The sequence below is a fragment of the Myotis daubentonii genome, chromosome 9 (genome assembly GCF_963259705.1).
Source record: "Myotis daubentonii chromosome 9, mMyoDau2.1, whole genome shotgun sequence".
Taxonomy (NCBI): Eukaryota; Metazoa; Chordata; class Mammalia; order Chiroptera; family Vespertilionidae; genus Myotis; species Myotis daubentonii.
Window position 1 is genome coordinate 7,616,020 of NC_081848.1, and position 26,111 is coordinate 7,642,130.

The 26,111-nt window shown below is 43.1% G+C and overlaps 1 protein-coding gene across 12 annotated transcripts in view; it reads left to right on the forward strand.

Annotated features, from left to right (window-relative positions):
• The window catches only part of USP28 (ubiquitin specific peptidase 28), a 72,489-nt gene that overhangs the window by 22,903 nt on the left and 23,475 nt on the right, over window positions 1–26,111 (forward strand). For 6 of the 12 annotated variants that reach the window (XM_059707833.1, XM_059707825.1, XM_059707823.1 and 3 more), the window contains 10 exons: window positions 33–110; window positions 835–967; window positions 6,618–6,723; window positions 9,020–9,179; window positions 15,588–15,674; window positions 16,619–16,756; window positions 17,614–17,687; window positions 19,309–19,388; window positions 21,033–21,181; window positions 22,951–23,078. In XM_059707833.1, coding sequence (XP_059563816.1) covers window positions 33–110; window positions 835–967; window positions 6,618–6,723; window positions 9,020–9,179; window positions 15,588–15,674; window positions 16,619–16,756; window positions 17,614–17,687; window positions 19,309–19,388; window positions 21,033–21,181; window positions 22,951–23,078 — 1,133 coding nt within the window. Of the gene's footprint in view, window positions 1–32; window positions 111–834; window positions 968–6,561; window positions 6,724–9,019; window positions 9,180–15,587; window positions 15,675–16,618; window positions 16,757–17,613; window positions 17,688–19,308; window positions 19,389–21,032; window positions 21,182–21,456; window positions 21,534–22,950; window positions 23,079–26,111 lie in introns of those variants that run through there. The other 6 variants (XM_059707824.1, XM_059707829.1, XM_059707832.1 and 3 more) reach the window with 4 other exon arrangements.

The following is a 26,111-nucleotide window of genomic DNA, read 5'->3' on the forward strand; positions in this document are numbered from 1 at the left end:
TCTGCGGTTTTGTTTGTTTGTTTCTCAAACAGAGCTGCCAAATGCTGTTAAATCAGCTGAGAGAAATCACGGGCATTCAGGACCCTTCCTTCCTTCAAGAAGCTCTGAAGGTTAGTTTCAAGGCTTCTGTTAGTCAGGAGGCTTTAAAACAGCTGTCCCTATTGTGGTATGTCAGTTCAAGCTATTTTAACGCCTAAATGAAAGTGTATGTAGGGACAGAGATCTACAGGTCAAATAACCCAGTATCTTCAACATGTAAATGGATGGGGGAGACTTGCAGTGCAGGGAACCCGACAGGGTAAAAGAGGTTTATGAACATATCAACCAATTGCACAGTATAAACTTGGTATGGATCCTGACTCAAACAAACTAAAGGATATTTGAGTCAGGGAACTTTGAAGTAATTTACTTAAAAACGTGATACTTACTGTTAAGGGGTTATAGTTTTAAAAAGATACATTCTGAAGTGTTAACTGATAAACTGATACGATGCTTAAGAATTGCTTCAAAGTATCCGGGAGAGACTGGCAGAATAGATAAAACAAGATCGACCACCTTGGTACATGGGTTCAATTATACATTCCCTCTACTATTGTAAATGTTAGACAGTCTTCCTAATACAATCTTAGAAACAATTACAAGTGTGGTCACCACCACAGAATGTTTTAAACACAGTGCCTTACTATCATGCACCATATCCCCCCGCCCCCAGACTTATGCCTAGACTTACTCCGACTCTCCAGGTAGTAAAGAGTTATAACCAAGCAAGAAATCAACGCCCTCATTTGAAATGCTGTGATGCTTTACTTGTGAAGTCTTCCCCCCTCTCCTTAGGCCAGTAACGGTGACATCACTCTGGCAGTCAGTCTTCTCACAGATGAAAGGGTGAAGGAGCCCAGTCAGGACCCTGTTGCTACAGAACCATCTGAAGCAGAGCGGAGTGCTGCCAGCAAAGAAGTATTAGCAAGTAAGTACATCCTGTCTCAGTCCTGCTTGAACTCGCAAAAAATAACCGATGAGTGTGTGTGAACTTTCTGTCTGCCGCATCAGCCCTTCGGAAAGAATGGTAATGATAGCTAATGATTAAACCGTTACCATGTGCCAGGCACAATTGTAAGCACTTTTGTGATTCATTCATTCACACTTATTTAATGAGCCCCTGCTATGTGCCAAGCACTCTTTCAGGCACTGATGAACAAAATAAACAAGATGAACAAAGTGAATAAGAATCCCTGCCTTTATGTTGCTTAGTTTTCCAAGAGGAGACGAACAAACAAATTATATAGCATATGAGAACATGCCAAGTACCATAGAGAAAAAGTAAAGGATGGAATGAAAAAAGTTTTGAGGATTAGATTTGAAATAGGATGAGCCTTTTGAGAATGGGTAAGTCATGTGAGGCCTTAGGGGGGGAATATACATTGGTTTGCTTAAGGAGCAGCAAGGAGGCCAGAGCTGAGGCTTTGTGAGTGAGGAGGGCAATACGAGATGAGGCCGTAGAGAGAACAGGAGGCAGATCACGCATAGCTTGCGTAAGTGCTTGGCTTTCCTCTGAGTTAGATGGAAGCCACTGGAGAATCTGGATCCGAAGAGCGATGTAAACTGTCCCCATTTTCTAAGGTCACTGACTGCTCTGTTGGGTAGTGGGTAATGAGAATGGGTTGGAGCAGGGAGCCCAGGACCAGTGAGGAGGCGATAGCAGACGGTGTTGGGTGAACTGGGATGTAGTGTTTAAGGAGTGAGAAGTGCTGCTATGTGGGCTTTGCTTGCAGAGGAGACGAGGGGTGTGTGAGAGAGGAGTTCAAGGTGACTCCAGGGTTTTTTCCTAAGCAGCTGAAATGATGGAGTTGCACTTATCCAACATGGGAATAACTGTAGATGGGGCAAATTTGGGGTGGAAGATGAAGCGATCAGTTTTGGCAATATTAAGTTTGGGTGCCTGTTAGACATTCAGGTGGAATGTCAAAATGCAGTGGAGCCCAGCCGATGTGGCTCAGTGGTTGAGTATTGACCTATGAACCAGGAGGTCACAGATTGATTCCTAGTCAGAGCACATGCCCGGATTAGGGGGCATTCAAGAGGCAGCCAATTGATGATTCTCTCTCATTGTTGTTGTTTGTATCTCTCTCTCTCTCTCTCTCTCTCTCTTCCTGAAATCAATAAAAATAGATATATAAAAAAAGAGGCAGTAGAGATCCACATGTGTAGTTCAGGGGAGAGATCGGCTGGAGATAGATATACAACTTGGAATCATAAACCTGTAAATGGTATGTAAAGTTATGGGACTAGATGAACTTGTCAAGGGAGTCAGTATAGAAAAGAGAAAAGTTTCAGTGACTAAACAAGCCGGCACTGGCAGTGAAGGGTGGTCTGGGGAGATCAGGAGTGTCCAGGGAGATCAGGAAGACCAAGAGAACCAGGAGAGTGGTACTGTGGAAGTCAAGGAGGCTTCCAAGGGAAAGGAACCATCAGCTGGGTCAGATGGTGTTAATGGATATTTGGTCTATTTGTAATTTTGAACTATTCTGAATAATGCTGGTATGAATATTCTTTGTGTGTGTGTGTGTATGTATATATGTATACATATACATTTATATGTATATATGTCTGGTGCACATATTGATCTTTTTAAATCAATATTTTGGGAGACCCATTCATGTTGAAAGTTATAACTGTAGTTCACGTATTTTCACTGGTGTGTAGTATTTCATGGTCTGAATATACTACAGTTTATGTATTTATTGACTGTGGGGTTTGTTCACATTTTTTGCTATTATAAGCAACGCTGCTATGAGCTCTTTTGATTCATGTAACGTGTGCATGGCTAATGATGTTGAACATCTTTTCATGTGCTATTGGCCATTTGTATATCTTCTTCAAAAAAATGCCTATCCAAATTATTTGCCCATTTAAAACTGGGCATTTGTTTTTTTCATTATTTAGTTGCAGGAATAATTTAGGTAGTCTGTATATAGGTACCTTATTGGATAGCTGATTTGCAAAAATTTTCTTGCATTCTGTGGGTTTTCATTTCACATTCTTGCTGGTGTCCTCTGAAGCCCAAGGTTTGTGGGTTTTTAAAAATTTTGAGCTGGAGAAACCAAGATGACGGCATAGGTAAACACCTGAAATTGCTGCCTCGCACAACCACTTCAAAAATACAACTAAAAGACAAAACAGACATCATCCAGAACCACAGGAAGGCTGGCTGAGTGGAAATTCTACAACTAGAAGGAAAGAGAAAGGCACACTGAGACTCAGAGGAGGTGCGGAAGTAAAGTGCAGAGGTACGGAGGCTCGAGTGCACAGAAAGGGGCTGGCAACGGAGGACGCCACTGTCTTTTGCAATCGGGAGGGAGGCACAAGCTCCCGGCGGCCCTGACTCCAGTTCTGGGTGAGTCTCTGGGGACCCAGACTCATACGGGGAGAAACTGAACTGTCTGGCAGTGGGCGGAACTCGAGGGCGGCTTTCTCTCAGAGGTGCTTGCAGCGGTTACCAGGACACTGAGACTCGGGACCTGTTAGGGTAGGACTGAGGATCAGCATAGCTGTTTGCTCCGCCCTGTTGATTCCCTGAGACCCCGCCCCACCCAAGCTGTGTGCAGAGGCTTTTGCATATGAATGGGCTGGCCCTTTGAGATCTAAAATTACCTAACAAACTACAACTGGGTCAGAAAGACCCAGAACATCCAAAAGAAGGCCCAAGTCCCACAGCAGCTTGCATTGCTTCACAGCTGGGCCTCATCTGGCACCTCCAAAACCCAAACAATGAAGAGGAACCTGCAGATCTCTCCATAGCTCCTGCTGTGTAGCCTCAGGCAGAGGCTAAATTAGCACCTCCTTAGAGATCCAAGAGCCTGTGTATCCAGTGGTCAGAGTGGAACCATCCAGATTACAACTCCTTAGATCCATAAGGGACACACTCAGGGGGCAGACGCAGTGAGCACCAAAGCCCCACTGAAGCAAGTCTTGCCTCATAAGGGTGTCTTCAGCACATAAGTTCTCCCACTGTAGACACAGCTGATTCTCACAGCCAATTGGCCTGCAGGTCAATTCCTCCCAGTGATATCTACAACAATCAAGACTTAACTACAACAAGACTGTGCACACAGCCCACAAAGGGGTGCACCAAGAGTGCCCACCTCAGGTAATTGGGGAGGCTGAGCCACTGGGCCCTATAGGACACCTAGCACAGAAAGCCACTCTATCAACACGGGGAAGAATAAAAAATGCAGAGACAAAGAAACAGGTCACAAATGACAGAAATGGAGGAAAGCAAACTACTGGATATAGAGTTCAAAACCACACTTATAAGGTTTTTCAAGAACTTTCTAGAAACCACCGATAAGTTTAGTGAGACCCTCGAGGATATGTAAAAGGACCAACTAGAAATTAAGCATACACTGACTGAAATAAAGAATAATACACAGAGATCCAACAGCAGACTAGAGAATCGCAAGAATCAAGTCAAAGATTTGAAATACGAAGAAGTAAAAAACACCCAACCGGAAAAGCAAAAAGCAAAAAGAATCCAAAAATATCAAGATAGTGTAAGGAGCCTCTGGGACAGCTTCACGCATACCAACATTCGAATTATAGGGGTGCCAGAAGAAGAGAGAGAGCAAGATATTGAAAACCTATTTGAAGAAATAATGACAGAAAACTTCCCCTACCTGGTGAAAGAAATAGACTTACAAGTCCAGGAAGTGCAGAGAACCCCAAACAAAAGGAATCCAAAGAGGACCACACCAAGACTCATCATAATTAAAATGCCAAGGGCAAAAGACAAAGAGAGAATCTTAAAAGCAGCAAGAGAAAAAAAGTCAGTTACCTACAAGGGAGTACCCATACGATTGTCAGCTGATTTCTCAACAGAAACTTTGCAGGCCAGAAGGGAGTGGCAAGAAATATTCAAAGTGATGAATGCCAAGAACCTACAACCAAGATTACTTTATCCAGCAAAGCTATCATTCAGAATTGAAGGTCAGATAAAGAGCTTCACAGATAAGAAAAAGCTAAAGGAGTTCATCACCACCAAACCAGTATTATATGAAATGCTGAAGGGTATTCTTTAAGAAGAGGAAGCAGAAAAAGGTAAAGATACAAATTATGAACAACAAATACACATCCATCAACAAGTGAATCTAAAAATCAAATTAATAAAAAATCTGATGAACAGAGTAAACTGGTGAATATAATAGAATCAGGGGCATAGAAAGGGAGTGGACTGACAATTCTCGTGGCGGGGCGGGGGAAGGGGTGTCGGGGGTGTGGGAAGAGACTGGACAAAAATCGTACACCTATGGATGAGGACAGTGGGGGGGGTAAGGGCAGAGGGTGGGGTGGGTAAGGGCAGAGGGTGGGGTGGGAACTAGGTGGAGGGGAGCTATGGGGGGAAAAAAGGAACAACTAATAATCTGAACAATAAAGATTTATTAAAAGTGAAAAAAAATTAAAAAAATAAAAATTAAAATTTGATGTCAAATTTATCTTTCTATTTTTTTTTTTTTTTGCTTTGGTTATTTGTGCTTTGGATGTCATCTTTAAGGTGCCATTGCTTAATCCAATATCACAAAGAATTATAGTGTTTTCTTCTAATAGTTTTACAGTTTTAGCTGTTATCATGCGGTCACAAGGTCATTTTTTTAAATGGTGTGAGGATGGGGTTTAAAGTCATTCTTTTGTGTGTGAATATGCAGTTGTTCCAGTACCATTTGTTGAAAATATAGTCTTTCTGTACTGTAGTATCTTTGTACCTGTGATGAAAAGCAGTTCACCATAAATATGAGGTTTGTTTCTATTCCACTGAACTCTGTTCCCTTGATCTGTATGTTGTCTTTATGCCAGTAGCCCACAATCTTGATTACTACAATTTTGTGGGTTTTTTATTTTTAAATTAAATATTCTTCATTGTCCATGTATAGAAATTTACTTAACTTTTTTCTAACCACATTTTATTAATTACAGCTATTGTCTATAGATTATTTTCGGCTTCTCTTGTAGGTGATCATTATCTATGAGTTATGACAGCTTTGTTTCTTATTTTCCAATTCTCATATTTTCAAAAAGTTTATTTTTTCTTTTCTTATTGCACTGACCAGAACTTTTAAGAACCATAGTGAACAAAAAAGCCTTGATAGTAGACATCTTAGTCTTGGTTTTAAAGGAAATGTGTTTGACATTTCACTATTAAGTACAAAGTGTGCTGTGGGCTTTTCATGGATACTCTTTCTCAGCCTAAGAATATTCTCTTTCTAGTTAATTTAGAGTTTTTATGCTTGAATAGAGGTTGAATGTTATCAACTACTTTTTCTGTATCTATTGAGATTATCATTTTCTTCCTTGAAATGTTAAGATAATGAATTTTACTGGTCTCTTTTCTAATGTTAACTCAGTGTTTCCTACAATGAACTCAACTTGGTCTTAATATAGAATCTTTGTTTGTACATTAGCAGAATTCTGTTTGCTAATGTTTTGGTTAAGTTTTTGGCATTTGTAAACATGTGTGAGTTTGAGTATATCTAGGTTTGTTAATGCTTTTACTTTTTTCCTGCAATACAGACAGGAGGGCAGTGTTTCCTGCATGTAGACTAATTGAAGTTCAATGTATCTTGCAGAAGTAATAGACCTTACTCATGAGAACAAAGATGATCTTCAGGCTGCCATTGCTTTGAGTCTACTGGAGTCCCCCAAAGTTCAAACTGATGGAAGAGATCTTAACAGGTAATTGATTTAATTTATAATCTTTGCTCCCTACATTAGTGTGTAGGTCAAAGGCAATAGCTCTGTGAGTGCCACTCAAGAACTATTCTTTCAGGCTCCTTCAATTGCATCTGAATTAAATTTTTTAAGGAAAATTTACTAAATTTAGCTTACTCTGGTTCACTTTTGAAAAAGCCAAATATGATAAGTGTCTTATTGCAGCCTGTGTCTTTGGGCAGAAGCCTGCAGGTTATATAGTTCATAATTGCTAATTTATGGTAGTGTAAGTATCCAATAAATATGTATGCCCTTTATAATCATTGAGCCTTTGTAAACTTTGAGGGTTATGTTGATTTTTAAAAATGAAATAATGATTCAATTACCCTGTCTCAGAAGTGAACAGGGATAGTATTTGAATTGGTACTAATTTGGTGACTGGCTGGAATTGTCACAAATATCCAGTTCCCATGGTGGCCTATCCGTTTCCATATATGTTTATTCCCTTGTACTGTCGAGTTGTTCTTTCAGGGAAACACAGGGCTGTGGTTTGGGTACTAGACAGTTTGGAGGCTCTTTTTTAAAAATATATTTTTATTGACTTTAGAGAGGAAAAGAGAGGGAGAGATAGAAACATCAGTGATGAGATGGAATCATTGATTGGCTGCCTCCTGCACGTCCCACACTGGGGATTGAACCTGCAGCCTGGGCCTGTGCCCTGACTTGGTTCATAGGTGGATACTCAACCACTTAGCCATGCCGGCCGGGCCGGAGGCTCTTATCTTTAGCAGGGTGTCTCTCTTGCCTCTTTCAATGACATGGTCTGAGAGAGGGCACTGTTGCTGAAATCTAAAACTTTTCCTACACTACCATAAATAGTCTTGAGTCTCAACTCAGTTCCATGAAGCACCTTATTAGTAATACTGTCTGTTATAGAAGGATTAACACCTATGTGTTTAAATCTTATTTTTCACTTATGTTATCTACACTAATAAAAGAGAAAAATGGTAATTGGCGTACGAGCTACCCTTTTCATTGGCTAATCAGGGCTATATGCAAATTAACTGCCAACTAAGATTGGCAGTTAACTGCCAACAAGATGGCAGTTAATTTGCATATGTAGGCACAATGCAGGGAGGCAAAAGGGAAAGCAGGAAGAAGCCCCCTGCCACTGACAGTGATCGGAAACCCAGGGGGGAGCTAAGAGCTGGGGGGCAGGGCAAAGGCGGCCCTGGGGCCGCCTTTGCCCTGCCCCCCAGCCATGATCGGAGAATCAGGTGCCTTTTCCACCCTGGCCAGTGACAGCAGGAAGTAGGGGTGGAGCCAGCGATGGGAGCTGGGCACGGTCGAAGCTGGCAGTCCCGGGAGCTAGGGGTCCCTTGCCTGGGCCTAAAGCGAAGCCCATGATTGCGGGGCCGCTGCAGCTGCGGGTCCCCGCTGCCCGGGCCGAACGCCTAGGCCAGAGGCGTTAGGCCTGGGCAGGGGCGGAGCCTGCAACCGCGGGGAGCTGGGGGTCCCCTGCCCAGGTCTGACACCTCTGCCGGAGGCCTCAGGCCTGGTCAAGGGGCCGATCCGGTGATTGGTGATCGGAGGGTGATGAGGGTCAACTCCTCTGGCCGAGGCATCAGGCCTGGGTGGGGGGCGGAGCTGGGGATTGGGGGGATATGATGGTCCCCTTGCCCAGGCCTGAAGCCTGGGTCAGAGGCGTCAGGCTTGGGCGGGGGGTGGAGCAAGCGATCAGAGGGAGATGGGGGTCCCCTGCCCAGGCATGATTCCTGGGCCAGAGGCCTCAGGCCTGGGCAGGGGCCAGAGCCAGTGATCGGGGGGAGATGGGGGTCCCCTGTCCAAGCCTGACACCTCTGGCGGAGGCGTCAGGCCTGGGCAAGGGGCCGATCAGGCGATCGGAAGGTGATGGGGGTCTACGCCTCTGGCCGAGGCATCAGGCCTGGGCTGGGGGCAGAACCAGTGATGCGGGGAAATGAGGGTCCCCTGCCCAGGCCTGACGCCTCTGTCAGAGGCGTCCGGCCTGGGCAAGGGGCCGATCCTGTGATTGGAGGGTGATGGGGGTCAACGCCCGAGGGCTCCCAGTATGTGAGAGGGGGCAGGCTGGGCTGAGGGACACTCTCCCCCCCCCCCCACCCAGTGCACGAATTTCGTGCACCGGGCCCCTAGTAATCTTATAATTAGTATATAGCCAGTGATTACCCAGAAAATAGTTGGTGTTTCAAACTACCTATGAAAGGTTACCAACATCCTCCATGTAGTATGTTGTTCTTTAACTTTTTCCTTTTCTGATGTGTGGTATGTTGGCACCATGCAGGATGCACGAGGCAACCTCTGCAGAAATTAAACGCTCAAAGAGGAAACGCTGTGAAGTCTGGGGAGAAAATCCCAATCCCAATGACTGGAGGCGAGTTGATGGTTGGCCAGTTGGGCTGAAAAATGTTGGCAATACATGTTGGTTTAGTGCTGTTATTCAGGTATGATATTTTTAAAGAGTAAACTGTAATTTTGTAATTTTGAAACAATATTGTAATTTACTAGACCAAAATGTGAGGAACATAGCTTTAAAAAAATGGAAACATATATAAGACTGGGGAGTGTCCCCCACAGCATCGTGTTTGGTTGCCTTCTTGTGTTCTGGATTTACATGGTCTGGTGTCTACATTGGGCAGTACTAACAACAAGGTCCTCTGTGGCTGTGAATATGTTGAGTCGGTGTTTTAGATCAGCATTCAGTGACTACTGTGTTGTAGCGGAGCAAGAGTTACTAAGGAGAAGCCAATTGGAGGCTGTCATGCATGCAGGCAGGTAATGACGGTGGTCTGCAACAGAGAAGTGACATAAGCCACAGAGAAGAGAAGTAAAGCATTTGGGAGGTGTTAGGAGATCAGATCTACAGGATTTGGGGAGTGACTAGATTCAGGTTCTCTGCAGGAGAGAGCGGAGAAAGACTCCCAAGGTTTCTAGTTGGTATACAGGTGGATGATACCTCTTGACACTTCAGGAGGGCTGATTTGGGTGTATAAGGGTGGGATTGCTGTTCAGTCCCTCCTCCCCCCAATAGTTAGGTGGCAGACCAAGATATGTGACAAAAATAGGATAGGTCAACACTTAAAGAATCATGGACTGTGGAGGAGAGAGGAACCTTTAAGGTACAGTGGGGCCTTGACTTATGAGTTTAATTCGTTCGGAGACCGAGCTCGTTAAGGAGCTCATTAACTCAAATTACTCTATCAACTCAATGCAAAAAATCGGCCGAGAGACACCTGGTACCTCAAAAAACTCGTTAGTCGGGACACTCATAAGTCAAGGCCCCACTGTATTCCAGTACAGAGTCCTCATTTTAACTTTTTACCTTCTCTGATTCCATGTATAGCACTTTTCAATGACAATACTTCTAAACACTTAACAACAGCACCATATTCTAGACCAGTGGTTCTCAACCTTGGCTGCCCATTAGAATCACCTGGGAATCTTTTTAAAATCCTGATTTCTGGGCCTCATCCTCCAGAAATTCTGTTTCTTTGTTATGGGGTGGGGTCACAACATGAGTAACAAAGAAACAGAATTTCCGGAGGATGAGGCCCAGAAATCAGGATTTTAAAAAGATTCCCAGGTGATTCTAATGTGCAGCCAAGGTTGAGAACCACTGTCCTAGACAGTGGGCTCCCTGAAGGCAAAGCCAGTGTATAATTCACCTCTCAGGGTTTCTTGAGTAGATAACGGAGTGAATTGAGTGGGTGAAGGAACACTGTGGTACAGAGGGGTTGAGTTGTTGAGGAAGCCTTGGGAAGCCACCTGACCCCTCCAGGGCTGACTTCACTGTGGCCCCATCACGGCCTTGTCGTCCCTCATGTGACCCCGTTGTCCTCTTACTGGAGTGATGTGAACACAGCATCTGGGCTGCTGCCCATGCAGGCGGATGGCCTTGCCTGCCCCATCCCACTGCCAGTCCCCAGGTTAGCTGCTGGGTTTTTCTCTCAGTGATGTGACTGGGCTTCCTGTCTTCCCTGACACGTGTGCAGATTTCCCCCTAGGAATCTCCAACTAAAATCTCGCAGAAAGGGATTCCTCTGCCACCTTCATGCTTCTGTGTGACCATCCAGGAGTGCTTTTAGGATTAACTCATCAGTGGGCTTCCACCTTTAGCCTAAACCCAGCAGGAAGCCACAGAGCAGCCTTTTGGCCCTTCCAATTCCCGGTGAAACTAGCTAACAACGTGGCTGCTGAGTGTGCTTGAATGGGCCATCATCTTGCCATCTGCCGCCATCATTATCACAGTCTTGGAGCCACCCCCTTCTCAACAGAGTGGAGCTATGCGGTTTGTGAGGTGGTCATGGCCTTCAGTCCCAAAACATCATGTGGCCCAACTCCTCTAACAAGACCAGTCAGATATTGGGGGTGTTCCTGGCAATCCAGCACCTCAAATCTGATTTTTGTGAGGCAGGCCTCTGAGATCAGTTCAGTTTTATACTTGCTGAGTTTGAGGGTATGTAGGCAATGAACTCTGAATCTGTAGTTCAGTAAAAAGATCTGGGCTGCAGGTACGTTCTGGGGATCAGTGGCATGGGTGGAGATAAAGCCAAGGGAGTGGATGAACCCTGTAGAGAGAGCGGCCCTAGAGTTGTCTCAGGCATCTGCACCGGACATGGCCACAGGGCTGACTCGATCCTGCGCCTGCAGTCTCCTCCATCATAGCATTGGACATCCACCCAGCTGCTCAGCCAGAAACGGGATCCTCCCTTTCCACACGTAAAATCTATGGCCTCCTGTGCCTGGCACTGTTGGGCACTGGGGAAACAGCCGTGAATAAACAGCCCTCACGCCCATGGAGTTTACCTTGAAAAGGGTGGGACAGACGGTAAATAAAATGTCAGGTGGTGACAAGTGCCATAGAGACAAATGGATGAGGGTAAGGGGCCCAGGAAGGAAGCAGCTACAGAGGCTGCTGTTTGTGTAAGGTAGTTAGGTGTGGCCTTTTTGATAAAGTGGGCATCTGAGTAGAGGCCTGCATTAGGTGAGAGAATGAACCATATTCTGTATAATAAAAGACTAATATGCAAATTGACTGGTGGAAGGACTGGTTGCTATGACACACACTGACCACCAGGGGGCAGACACTCAATGCAGGAGCTGCCCCCTGGTGGTCAGTGTGCTCCCACAGGGGGAACGCCGCTCAGCCAGAAGCTGGGCTCACAGCTGGCTAGTGCAGCAGTGGTGACGAGAGCCTCCACAGCAGCGCTAAGAATGTCTGACTGCTGGCTTAGGGGAGCAAGCCTAAGCCGTCAGTGGGACATCCCCTGAGGGGTCCCGGACTGTGAGAGAGTGCAGGTCAGGCTGAGGGACCCCCCCCCCCCCGCATGAATTTTGTGCACTGGGCCTCTAGTAATTGTAGACAGAGGAAACAGCAAGTAAAAGACCCAGGTTCAGAAGCTTGCTTAATGAGTTGAGAAATAGGAAAAAGGCTAGAACTGAGTTATGGGGGAGAGGGTGACTGATAGTGATGAGGTCAGAAAGGTGGAGGTGGGGTGGGGAGCATGGGGTCATGATGATGATTTAGGGGATATATATGAAGTGGGCAAGTATTGGGAACAGAGCAGAGAAGTGATAGGATCCTACTTCCATTTCAAGAGGACTACTGGAATCTATGTTGAGAACGGAATGTAGGAAGGTAGTGTAGAATTAAGGACATCAGTCAGTTCTTAGAGAGATTGGGGCCCCTCCCTGTATCCACACCCCCTCAGCCTTTGCTTCTGTGAGAGATGTTGAAAAGAACTAGCAGGTAGAGGGGATAATTGAGAACGGTTTCTGAGAGCATGAGAGGACAGGCTATGGCACATACAGGGAGGGAATAGGAAAACGGGAAGACTAATAGGGAAAGAACAAGGAAGAAATGATGACTGAAAATAAAGTTGATATAGTTTCTAATAGTCCTTTTTTCCTCTGTGAAATAAGCAGCTTTTATCTGAGACTGGGCGGAGGAATGATAGAGTCAGATTTTAAATGGAGCGAAAGTTTAAGAGTTGTTGCAGACAGTGGGCAACCGGTTGGCAGCAGAATATAATAGTACCGTGATAACAGTATGTCCTGTTTTTATCGGAACTTCTTAGCAGCGCTCTGAAACTGGAAAGTTAAATTCATTTAGGTTGGAGGAGTTTCTGGGTCTGGTGAAGGCAAAAGAGCAATTTGAGAATTTAATGAAGGGAATTAAAGGTAGAAAGTGGGGAAAATGAAGACAGGAAGGAACTAATTAATTATTAGGGAAAAAGGAAAGAGGTCAGTTTGCTTGGGTTCCTGATGAAATCAAGAGACAAATGTCCTGTAGGTAGTTGAAAAGATAAGCCAGAAGACAGGCTATGGTTTAAGAGTGGAATTTTCTGCATTTGTGATCTGGCACCTTTTCAGGTGTTGGCATATCCCAGGTGTGGCCGTGGTGTGGGTGTAGAGATGGACTGGAGGAATGTGTCAGGAGACAGGTCCCTGGGCTGAGTGGATGAGCATGTGTTCTAGCAGCACATCCTAGTTGGACATCCCACCTCCTGTACGTCTAGAACTGCTGTGGGTCCTTGAGATGCAGGAGTGAACACAGTCAAGACTGAGCCCTGCCCTTACAGAATTAAGATGTAAGTAAATTTATATACTACGTGAGACTATGATTGGTGTGACAGAGAAAAGAGCAGGTGAAGGGAGCTTGCAGTTGCTGCAGGAGAGACTGGAGCAGGTTGCAGTGTAAATGGTGATATTAGGCTGAGGAGATGAGATTGGAGCAAATGCCAAGGGAGTGAGCCAGGCAGCTGAGCGGGGAGAGTATTCCAGGTCGGGGAAACCAAGGTGCACGCCTTGAGGTGGGAGTGTGTTCATGGGGTTGCTGTGTGCACAGGACACCCTGGAGTCCCGAGTGGCAGGAATGCTAGGGGCAGAAGGGGGAGTCCTCGGGGATGAAATTGGAAAGGTAACTTGTCTTTCATTCTGAGTGAGATGGGAGCCACTGAGGGTTCTGAGCAGAGGGGTGATGAACTCTGACCCGAGTTTTAAAGGCTCACTCTGGCTACTGTGAGAATGGATGGAGTGGACAAGAACCAGTGAAGAAACCTCTGGCGACTACTGCAGTCATCCATGTGCGAGGTGATGGGCCTGGAGCAGGCTGGTGGCCGTGGAAGTAGAGAAGAGGTTGGATTCCTGATTTATTCTGAGGGAGAGCTGACAGGAGGTCCCATGGGTTGAATGTTGACTGAAGTTACCTAGTAGGATGACAGGACTTGGGATTGTAAGAACTATTACCAGAGAATAGTCTTCAGTGAGTTGGGAGCTCAATTTTGGTCATTTTAGAAAGATGGAAGAACCTGCTGGCAGGTGAACTGGTACAGGGGACATTCTGGAGGCAGGAAGGCTGTGTGCAGTGATCCAGGTGAGCAGTGATGAGAGTGTGATCACAGCCAGCGATTGGAGGAGGTGGTTGGATACAGCACCCCAGGGGCTCAGTCCAGGCACCTCTCTGTGTTAGATGTGGCTGGTTAAGAAAGGGAAAGGATTCCAAGATGATTCCGAATTTCTAAACTGGAGGAGGAGGATGTAATTAAGTAGTACAAAGAACGCAGAAGAAGCAGGTGCTGGGAGATGGGAGTGCCCTCTTGTGGTTTTTAAGAGCAATGGGGTGAAGCCCGATTTCGGTGAAGGTGAGGAGGTGGAGTGATGTGACTGAAAATGTAAAGCCGTTTTATCGTGGTAGAACCGCAGTCCTGGAAAAGGTTACGGGGTAGTGAGCAGAGCAAAAGTGAAACTGGGAGGAATGGAGGTGTGTGAGGGCGACAGTCGGAGTGGAAGGAAGGAGAAGGCAGAGGGCTGATACTCCCAGCCCAGCTGTGCTCCCGCCCTAGCGGGTGAGTCCCAGTAGGCCTGCGACCAAGGGAGGGGAGGGGCCTGTTGTCCACCCAGGTTGCGGCTTTAGGAGTCCAGGGTGCAGACTGCAGGGGCTTTTGTTTGAGGAGCGTGTTGGGATGAGGAGTTACAGTCACATGACCGATTGGGAAAACATTATCTTTCAAAAGATATTCATAGTAGAAAAATGTATGGTTTACAAAACAATGGAAAGAATCCTTCATCCTAACTCTGCCAGCCAGAGACATCTGTTGTTAAAATTTTTTAAATGTAATACTATGATGAGTGGGGAATGGTAAACACTGCTGTTCTCCTACCCAGCTTCAGAAATAAATGCTATGAATCTCTCGGCTATTGAGTCCCTGTTGTTCCCATCCTGTCAGCTCCTCCCTTCCCCGCAAATATAGCCATATATGTATGAATCCTAAACAACCTGTAGTATTATTATAGATAAGTAGAGGCCCAGTGCATGAATTCGGTGGATCGGGGCCAGGCCTGTCGGGAGGAGGAGATGGTGGGAGGTTGGCCAGCCGGCCTGCCCCGATTCTGGCTCTTTATATATATATACATTATACTTAATATAAACAATATAACACTTTATTTTTCTGTAACTTTTGGTCACTCAAAACATATGTCTGAGATTTATCTATGGTAATTCATGTGGCTCTTGAGCATTTATTTCACTGCTGTGTGTTAGTCAATTTTTATGAAAACATTTTTCTCCAAAAGTATTTTAATGATTACATAATTGTCTAGTGTATAAATGTACTATGGTTTATCTAATCTGTTCCTCTTGTTAGCCATCAGGTAGCTTTTGTTTGTTTGTTTTCCTAAAAGAATTAGCATTCAGCTCAATTTTTATACATAGCCATTATTATTTCCTTCAACGTAATAGAAGTAGAATTACTATGTGGACAGTTATACATACTTTTAAGATAAAAGCAGTATTTTCTTGCTGCAGTTATTTTGAAAGAAAGGCTATCAACCCATTTCTCTCTTCATTTCAGTCTCTTTTTCAATTGCCTGCATTTCGAAGACTTGTTCTCAGCTACAGCCTGCCACAGAGTGTACTTGAAAATTGTCCCAGTCACACTGTAAGTTGTTGCTTTTGAGGAATCTTCACTGTTTAGTTCCTTTCATTCCAAAAGCTTTTAATTTTTTGGCTGAAGCTGATAACTGTGATGCTCTTTGATTTTTACTAATATTGTTTTCACTTCCAGATGGCTCTTTTTCCTTCTTTGTGACAAGAAATAAGGGTTTGCAAAAATGTAAAGTTAAGTAGGAATAAAATGAGAAAAACAGTTCCACGAAAGTGCTGAGTTATCTGCCGACCTCAGCACGGGGGATGTAGAAATCACTTCTGTTGTGGCAGTGAGAGTGAGCTGCATTAGTCACTCAGCCCTAGTGGTGCCGAGGAGGCCACCTAGTGCTGGAGGTCTGGGCTCAGAAGAGGCTTTAGCCCTGGCTGGTGTGCTCAGTGTTTAGGGCATCGGCCCTTGAGCCAAAGGGTCAAGGGTTCAATTCCTGGTCAAGGGCAAGTACCTGGGTTGCAAGTTCGAGCCTGGGCCCCAGTCAGGGTGGGTGCAGGAGGCAACCTATTGATGTGTCTCTCTCACATCGATGTTTCTCTTTCTCCCCTCCCGGCCTCCTTTCCACTCTCTCTCTAAAAATAAATGAAAAAAACATCCTTGGGTGAGGATTAACAAAGAAGACGAGAAGGATGAAGCCTCTCGCCAGCGATCTGACCCTTTCCAGGATTTCACCTGGGTGACAGATCTTCCTAACAGGAGGGAGGACGGCAGCTTCAGAAAACAATTACACCATTAACTCCCTTGCTTCTACGTAGACACTCTTTCAGTTGAGGGTAATCCCCTATAGAGACCTTTCAGAGTACTTGTAACATAGTTTGAGACCTGACCCTGGTCTAGATCTAGGTAAATATAAATGTAAGGAGTGATCGTTGACAACTTTTCTCTTTATATGTTGTAATTTTCCAAGTAAGAGGTTGTAAGAGTACACATTGCTGTGTTTTCTACAGGAAAAGAGAAATATCATGTTTATGCAAGAGCTTCAGTATTTGTTTGCTCTGATGATGGGATCAAATCGCAAATTTGTAGACCCTTCGGCAGCCCTCGATCTCTTAAAGGGAGCATTCCGATCACCGGAGGAACAGCAGGTACAAGGTTTTCCCTCAAACTCTTGGAGTTTGAAATCATGCCTAACATTGCAGTCATGTTTATTTTAACCGTGTAATAAACTGTGAACATGAGTAAGCAGGCCTGTGAGTGCCTACCTTTGCCCTTTATAATGTCTAAGGAACAGGTGGTAAAAAGGGTGTGTTGTCTGGGAAGGCTGGCAGTTCTAAAAGGAAGAAGTAGCAGTAGAAATAACAATTACAAAGAGGCTGTTGAAGTAGGAGATTGGAAAATAGCACAGTGAGTGCTAGCAAAGAGTCACTGAGAAAAACAAAGTCCTTTGTCTACATGTTTGCTGGGGTGCAGACCATTTAACCCTGAGTTCAGCAACTCTGAGCAATCTTCTGGATATTAGTAACTTCTTTTCCCCACCTCCTATTTGGAAACAAAACTCTCATTATTAGTGCAGCTTCTTCCTCATAAAAGTATTTTTTTATCTCTAAAAGTCCTACAGTTCTGCAAAATCTCGAAACATTTTACAAAAGTTTTCTTTCTCCATTCAGATCTCATACATTCTAAAGCACTACAATGTGTTCTTTGGACCTTTTTAAAAAGTCCTAACTGGAAGATTTAGTTTATTTGTTACAAAAAGAGGTGGCTGGAAGTGGCAGTGTTCCAGTTTCCTCCTAGCCACGACTTAGAGGCTGCCTAGTGTGCCTTTTGTTGCACCTTTGGTAGCTGGTCCCAGTGTTCCATGTACCTTCTTGATAGGTGGCCTTAAAATAGAAATCTTTGCATGGTAATAGAATCGTAGTGATTGGTGGGATAAAGTAAACGTTTGTTTCCCTAAGTATAGTGTGGGGTCTAACTCCTATGCAATTTGTTACCTTTCTTATAGCAAGATGTGAGTGAATTCACACACAAGCTTCTGGATTGGCTGGAGGATGCATTCCAGCTCGCTGTTAATGCTAAGTGAGTGTCGAGGATCTGTTTGTACATCCTTCCTGCTCACAGTGGTCCAGTGAGAATTATGATAAGGGGGAACAATACTCATCTTAAGTAAAAATTGCTGGTTTTGCCCAACTGGTGTGGCTCAGTGGTTGAATGTTGACCTATGAACCACGAGGTCATGGTTTGATTCCTGGTCAGGGCATAGGCCCAGATTGCAGGCTCAGTCCCCACTAGGGGACATGTGGGAGGCAGTCGATCAATGATTCTATCTCATCATTGATGTTTCTATCTCCCTTTCTCTTCCTCTCTGAAATCAATAGGAAAAAAAAAAGAAAGAAAAGAAAAGAAATTCTGGTTTTTACCAAACTTCATGGGGTAGCTACTCATATTTGTCATTGTGCATCCCCATTGCCTTTGGCTTTTCTCTTTGAGGATATAGATAATCATATTAACCCACAATTTTTTTACTAAACGGGCCATAATTATTAACTTTGTTACAGCCATAGCCTGTGCTGTAAAATGTGTTAAAAGGTTAAATCGTAGATGTGAACATGGTGGAATAGTATAGATCATTAAATTTGATCTAAGACAACTGGTGTAATCTGTGTAGACTGTTAGAGAACAGCTTTTAGTCATGTCAGTCATTGGCAGAAGTGAAATTCAGGGCAAAAATACAAGTATCCCTCACCCAATATATATGCTGAGGAATTTGCTTTCTAAATTGTCATAACTTTGGGTAGAAGAAATGTATATCATTAAACAGCTTTGCAAATGGAAATGTACATAATTAACAATTTAAGGTAGGCTTGTAGATATAAACTACAGTTGACCTTAGAACAACATGGGTTTGAACTGTGCATATCCATATATACATGAATTTTTTTTCAATGAATATACTAGAAAACATGTTTGGAGATTGGCGACTATTTGAAAAAGCTTGAGATGAACCATATAGCCTAGATATATATAAAAAAAAAATTAAGAAAAACTTAGGTATGTCATGAATGTGGAAAATAGTGTATTATTTTCTTTTATAATTTTCTTAACATTTTCTTTTCTTTAGCTTATTTTATTATGAAAATACAGTAAGTAATACATAACATACAAAATGTGTGTTAATCAACTGTTTATGTTACTGGTAAAGCTTAAGGTCAACAGTAGGTTATAAGTAGTTAAGTTTTGGGAGTCAAAGTTATACATGGATTTTCAACTTAGTCCCTAACGTCCTCATTGTTCAAGGGCCAACTGTGTTTTCATTCCTTGACTATCATGCCACTGGGAAAACTTTTTCTGTTTATTTGCGGAACTGCACAAGAAGGTTCATTCTCATCTGTGTACTACTTTTATACCCTGTATGCCTTGGAGAGCTGTATCTATGTCTCTTATGTATGTATCGAATGTGTACAGATCCATGTATTAGGCTTTCAGCCAGGGATCAGGCCTTATTGTCCTTGTGCTTTCAGGTTTTAGCATCTACTTGTCCAATGAATGTGTGGACTGAAATAATCTATCACTTATTTTAGACCATACCTGGCTCTTTATTTAAATGAAAAGGTAGTGTTTTTGATTTTGAATGATGGTTGGGTTTAGTGTAGTGCTTATCTGATCCAAATGATACCAAGTTGTCTCCTTTTTTTAAAAGCAGCAATCCCAAGAACAAATCTGAAAATCCAATGGTGCAGCTATTCTACGGTACTTTCCTCACTGAAGGGGTTCGTGAAGGTAAATTCTCTGCTGTAACTGTTAATGCTAGTCCTGTGACCAAATCTATATTACTGTGACAATTTGGGGAGGCAGTGTAGTGAAAAGGCTTGGGAATCAGACAGATGCAGGTTTGAGTGTTGGTTCTGCCTCTTAGAAGCTGTATAACTGTGAACAAATTATGTGAGGTCCTGGATCCTCAGTGTCTTCATCTATAAGATGGGCCCAGTCACGTAGCTCTGTTGGTTAGAATGTCATCTCAATACACCAAGGTTGTGGGTTTGACCCCTGGTCAGGGCATATACAAGACTCAACTAATGAATGCATAAATAAGTGGAACAACGAATTGATATCTCTCTCTCTCTCTTTCTCTCTCTCTCTCTCTTTCTCGTCAATCAATAAAAAACTTAAAAAGATGGGCCTGATCATTATCTCAGAGATGTTATATTAAATTGTGTAATATTTGTACTACCCAAATCTAGTATTAATTTTAGATACACAGTGATGCTACTCATTTTTCTGTTCTTTCAAATGTAATATCTAATCTGAAAAGATTTTATTGTGTTAGACTGCCAGAAATGTTTGTCTACTATAGAAGCTTCATGTTGGCTACATGAGGTTTTTTCTTTTTTTCAACTATAGAGAATTTTGAACACATAGAAATAGACCAATATAAAAACCTCCATAAACTCAGCAACCATTAGCCTATGGCCAATCATTCTCCATGTAACCCCTGCCTACTCTTATCTCTCTGACATTCTTCTTAAAACAATCCAATATCACTTTCACACCAAAAAATAGCATTTCTTATATCAAATATCTAGTCAGCGTTCAAATTGTTAACTTGTATAGTTACATATGGAGGTAGAGTGTTTATTTTTGTTAGTACAGTTTCTCTTAATTAGCATCCGAATGTGGTGTGTTTATGATTCGTTGATATGTTTTATAAGCCTCTTTTCAGAATCTGTAGATTCTTCTTCTTCAATCTATTTTCCTTGAAATGTTTTTTGTTTTGTTTTGGTTTTTAAGAAAGCGGGCTGTTTGTTCTCTAGTATTTGTATTTCCCACACTCTGAAATTTTGCTGCTTCCATATCCATGATATAAATTAGTAGTTGGATCTAGACTTTGACTGGATTCAGGTAAGGTTCCCCCTCCCCGCCCCCCCAAATATATTTTTGTTTATTTCAGAGAGGAAGGGAGAGGGAGAGAGGGATAGAAACATCAGTGATGAGAGAGAATCATTGGTCGGCTGCCTCATGCACTTCCCTTACTAGGGATCGATCCTGCAACCTGGGCATGTGCCCTGACTGGGAATGGAACCGTGACCTCCTGGTTCATAGGTCGACGTTCAGCTACTGAGCCACACCAGCTGGGCTGGGTAAGGCTTTTTTAGGTGAGACAAATTCATAGGTCGTGGGATAGTCTTGGTCAGGAGGCATTTACTATCTGCTTGCGTTTCTTTTTGCAGTGTTAGCAGTTGCCAGTGGTCTGGGCCTGGATTCACTGGTTCATTAGCGGTTGCCACACAGGCTTAAATGCACTACAGATCAGTTGTCAGGATGTTGCTGAATTAAGAAGACATTGTCTCTGGTACCAGAAAAAAGGGCTTTAGATTATGCTATGCTAGTGATGTCTTTTAAAAATCCATCTGTTTCTTTGTCTAGGAAAGCCCTTTTGTAACAACGAGACCTTCGGCCAGTATCCCCTTCAGGTAAATGGCTATCACAACTTGGACGAGTGTTTGGAAGGGGCCATGGTGGAGGGTGACATTGAGCTGCTTCCTTCCGACCATGCAGTGAAGTACGGACAAGAGGTGAGTTGGGTCTTTTATTTGGCGCACCCACCACAAAGCCAGTTAACTAGAACTGAGCTTTTTGGCCAGTCGTTTTCCCATCACACAGCTTTACATGTAACAAAACTTAAACTTGTCTGAGATCTCTCATGAGTTGATATGTGTTGGTGAGTCTTACTCTTGGATAAATAAATTCTTTACTGAAAGTATGAATTTGGAGTCTGAGTTACTCATATAAGGTTGTATGCTGCTGCTGATATTTCAAGTGTGATCAAGTTTCTCTCTTTCTGTTGAAGCCTACCTGTACCTGAGTAGGGAGAGCGCACTGCCTCCATATTTTCGGAGGGTAAAAGTACAGTGATTAACTCCTATGGTATGCCATTTAGAATATTTTCCCTATTATAGTATTTACTGTTTTCCATTGTAACTTCTGCCTTTACTTTCATTTTTTTTTAATTTTGCATTTATTTATTTTTGTGGGTTGGAAAGAAATGGGACATTAAAGGGAGAACAAGGGTAATTAATATCTCAAGACTTCAGCTGGGTTAAGAATTAATGAGTTGCATTTGCAGTAGCATTATTGTCAGTACCACACAACTTGGATTATTCTCTTCTCATCATCCATTTTGAGACAAAATTATGGCTTAAATGATGAGTCCAGCTCAATAATTACTATAGGAGGAAGGAAAGCTTTCCTGAGTTAAAATAGGGAGCATAGCATGAGCCTTGTCAAAGTGCATTAGCGGTGGGGCAGGGCTAGGGTCTGGAAAGAGGAACTGCTTCCCTAGCTTTGCAAGGAAGTTAACCAATTCCTGATTATGAGGAGCTGCATGGAGCTGATGGTGTGCTTTCAAAAGAGAAGGGATGCTCACCAGTTACTTCGCCCTCTGGAGACCTTTATTCCAGGATGGGAACACTTTATATATATATATAAGAAAATCATTATGCTTGTTTAGATTTAGCCCTGAGGTAGTCAGACAGGCTATCTGGATTCACCTCGGCCGGATGAGGGCATGCGAAGGGAACCGCTGTTTGTACCTTTGGTAAAGGGAATATTTTAAAGCTGTCATGCAGACCTCTGGCCTACCGGTGAATTGAACAGAAAGGCCTTTCCTGTTCTAGCTTTTCCTCATCTATGGTCAGTGACAGTTGAGATCGTTTTTAAAAGTCAGGGCTTTCTTTTCTTGAAACTCAAGGTAACATTATAGGTTCATATGTTAGGAGAAGTCTAAATTGTTGGAATTGAGAGATTTTCTCGGGAATTTGAGAACTCATTATCATAAGGCTACTTCAAGTTTCCTTTCTAGACAGAAAGGGGATTCAAGTTATGGTTAATAGACTGTAAATAAATAGTGCATTATATATGCACACATATTGGTCTTTTTAGCTGATTCATGGAGACAGTTGTCCCCTTATATGCTGCTTAGATTATAATTTCTAATTCTTTGGTTAGGCTGCCATTTTCTTTAGGTTTCGAATCTATTTTGAGTACTGATGACTTAATGAATAAATTGCATAGGTGCTTGTGCATTCACATATTTAAGGGTGGTTATTTCTGAGATAATAGTTGAGCTGGAGTATTGAGGAATGTTTAACCATATTTTCAATGAGGGCATGATTCTAAATGGTCATTTCCTTTAGGATTTGAGATTAAACACGAGTGTAGAATGAGTTTGATTTGAATATAAATTCTATACCAAAAATACAGATTTATGAGGGATATTTTAAGTCTAGCTATTGCCATTTCCTGAAAATAACTTGTTTCTCTCACATTTCTACTCCTGACATAGTGTTGGTTTACAAAACTACCTCCAGTGTTAACCTTTGAACTCTCAAGATTTGAGTTCAATCAGTCCCTTGGTCAGCCAGAGAAAATTCACAATAAGCTGGAGTTTCCTCAGATTATTTATATGGACAGGTGAGTTCTGTGATTGATTGTTTTAAGATACATCGCAGCAGAAGTGAGCCCATACTAGTATATTGTGCACATGAATCACCTGCAGGCTTGGATTTAGTGATCTAGGCTGGGAACCAAGAGTTTGTACTACCAAGAAGTTCTCAGGGCTATGCTAATGGTGCTTCTGGTCTCTGGTTTATGATTATGATTTTGGGATTCTCCTTGCATGTGTCAGTGATTTGTTCCCTAAATATTAGTAGTATTTCATTCATTGTAAGGATGTACCACTGTATTTTTTCTATTCAGCAGTTGATGGGCATTTCAGATGTATCCATTTTTAGGATATTATGAATAAAGTTGCTGTGAACATTTACTTAAAAGTCTTGGTGTGGGTTTTAGTGCTTCTGTGTAAAAATATGTAGGAGTGAGATTGCTGGGTTGTATGAAAAGTGTATGTTTAACTTTATAAGAAAATTTTCAACTATTTTTTTAAAATTTTATTTTTTAAAGTTTTATAAATAGTAGTACATATGTCTCCTTTTTTCCCCATTGACCTACCCCTGGCACATGCCCTCACACACCTCCGCCCCTCACCCCCAGTGTCTTGTATCCATTGGTTATGCTTATATGCATGCACACAAGTCCTTCGGTTGATCTCTTACCGCCCCCCCCCCAACCCTCCCCTGCCTTCACACTGTAGTTTGACAGTCTGTTCAATGTTTCTTTGCCTCTATCTATTTTTGTTCATCAGTTTGTAACGTTCTCTATATTCCACAAATGAGTGAGGTCATGTGGTATTTATCTTTCACTGACTGGCTTATTTTGCTTAGCATAATGCTCTCCAGTTCCATCCATGCTGTTGCAAATGGTAAGAATTCCTTCTTTTTTACACCAGCGTAGTATTCCATTGTGTAGATGTACTACAGTTTATTTGGTTGGTTTTTTTTTTGCTTGAGGCTATTTTTAGCCCAAATTTATTATTATGTGAATTCTAGCTCAAAGCCCTTTCTCCATAACAAATTTATTCCATTGTGTAGATGTACTACAGTTTTCTAATCCACTCATCTGCTGATGGGCACTTAGGCTGTTTCCAAATCTTAGCTATTGTAAATTGTGCTGCTATGAACATAGGGGTGCATATATCCTTTCTGATTGGTGTTTCTGCTTTCTTAGGCTATATTCCTAGAAGTGGGATTACTGGGTTAAATGGGAGTTCCATTTTTAATTTTTTGAGGGAACTATCATACTGTTTTCCACAGTAGCTGCACCAGTCTGCATTCCCACCAGCAGTACACGAGGGTTTCTTTTTCTCCACATCCTCTCCAGCACTTGTCTGTTTGTTGATGATAGCCATTCTGGCAGGTGTGAGATGGTACCTCATTGTTGTTTTGATTTGCATCTCTTGGATGACTAGTGACTTTAAGCATGTTTTCATATGTCTCTTGGCCTTCTGTATGTCCTCTTTTGAAAAGTGTCTATTTAGGTTCTTTGCCCATTTTTTGATTGGATTGTTTATCCTCCTTTTGTTAAGTTGTATGAGTTCCCTGTAAATTTTGGAGTTTAAACCCTTATTGGAGGGAACATTGGCAAATATGTTCTCCCATGCAGTGGGCTTTCTTGTTGTTTTGTTGATGGTTTCTTTTCCTGTGCAGAAGCTTTTTAACTTGATGTAGTCCCATTTGTTTATTTTCTCCTTAGTTTCCATTGTCCTAGGAGCCGTATCAGTAAAGATATTGCTATGACATGTCTGCTATTTTGCTGCCTATGGCTTCTTCTAAGATATTTAGGGTTCCCGTGCATATGCGGTGAGAAACAGAGTCCCCGCGTGTGCATGCCGAGAGTCAAGTCACTGGTGCGCAGTGTGGCCTCTGGCGCCGAGAATCAGGGTCCCCGGTCTGCTTGGGGGGCTGCGTTGCACAGCCTCCGTGTGTCGTGCGCCGCGGGAAACAGACTCCCCATGTGCCTGCGCCCAGAGTCAAAGTCAGGTAGCACAGTTACCCTGCATCGACAGGAGGCCTGGTTGCGTGCTGCAGGAAACAGATTTCCCGTGTGCGCACGTGCCCAGAGTCAAAGTCAAGTCGCAGAGCCGCCCTGTGTCAGCAGGAGGCTTGCTGGCACACCGGGGGTCTAGCAGGTTCTGTTCTGCTGCGGTGAGCTGACAGGGAGGGGCTTGGGCTCTGTGGCTCTCAGAAATCTGCGGCCTGGATGTCTGTCGTCTTGGTGTCTGTGGGTCTGTTGCTGTGGTAGCAGGTCTTTGTCCCAAGTGGCTGTAGGGTCCCAGTTTGCATCTGAGGCCAGACTGGGTGGTGGTGAGACTCACATCCTAGTCGCAAACAGTTCTGCCCTTCAAGATGGCCTGGTTTCTGTGCAGGCACTGGCCAACCCCGTGGCAGTGGCAGCGGGGTTTTGCAGTCTAAGACTGCTCGGTCCGCCAGCCCCCCAGGAAGACCCGCAGGATCTAACTGTCCCTAGCTAACACACACACACACACACACACACACACACACACACACATACACACACTCTTCTATTGCTCCCTCACTCTCTCACACACTCTCCCTCCCTGTCTTCTTGCCGGTCTCCATCTTTTCGGTCTCCCAACTGTTTTCTAACGTGGCTGTACAATTTTGTATTTCTACCAGCTCCATTTGCTTCAAATCCTCACCAATATGTGGAATTAAAGTTAGCCATTGTAGTGGGTTTGTAGGGATATCTTATTATTTAAAATTTATATTTCTCTGATAACTAATGATGTTGAGCATCTTTTTATGTACGTAACTAATGGTCATCTGTATATTTTCTTTTGTGAAGTGTCTGTTCAAACCTTTTGTCCACTTCCTTAACTGAGTTGTTGTGTTCGTACTGACTTTAAGGGTTTTTAAAAATATATTTTAGATTCAAATCCAAATTATTTCCCGTCCGCTTGCCTCTTCCATTTTCTTCCAGTGTTTTTAGAAGAGCAGGAATTTTAGTTTTGATGAAGTGTAATGTATCAGTTTTTCTTTAATAGTTTGTGCTTTTTATGTTTTAATTAAAAAATCTTTGCCAAACCAA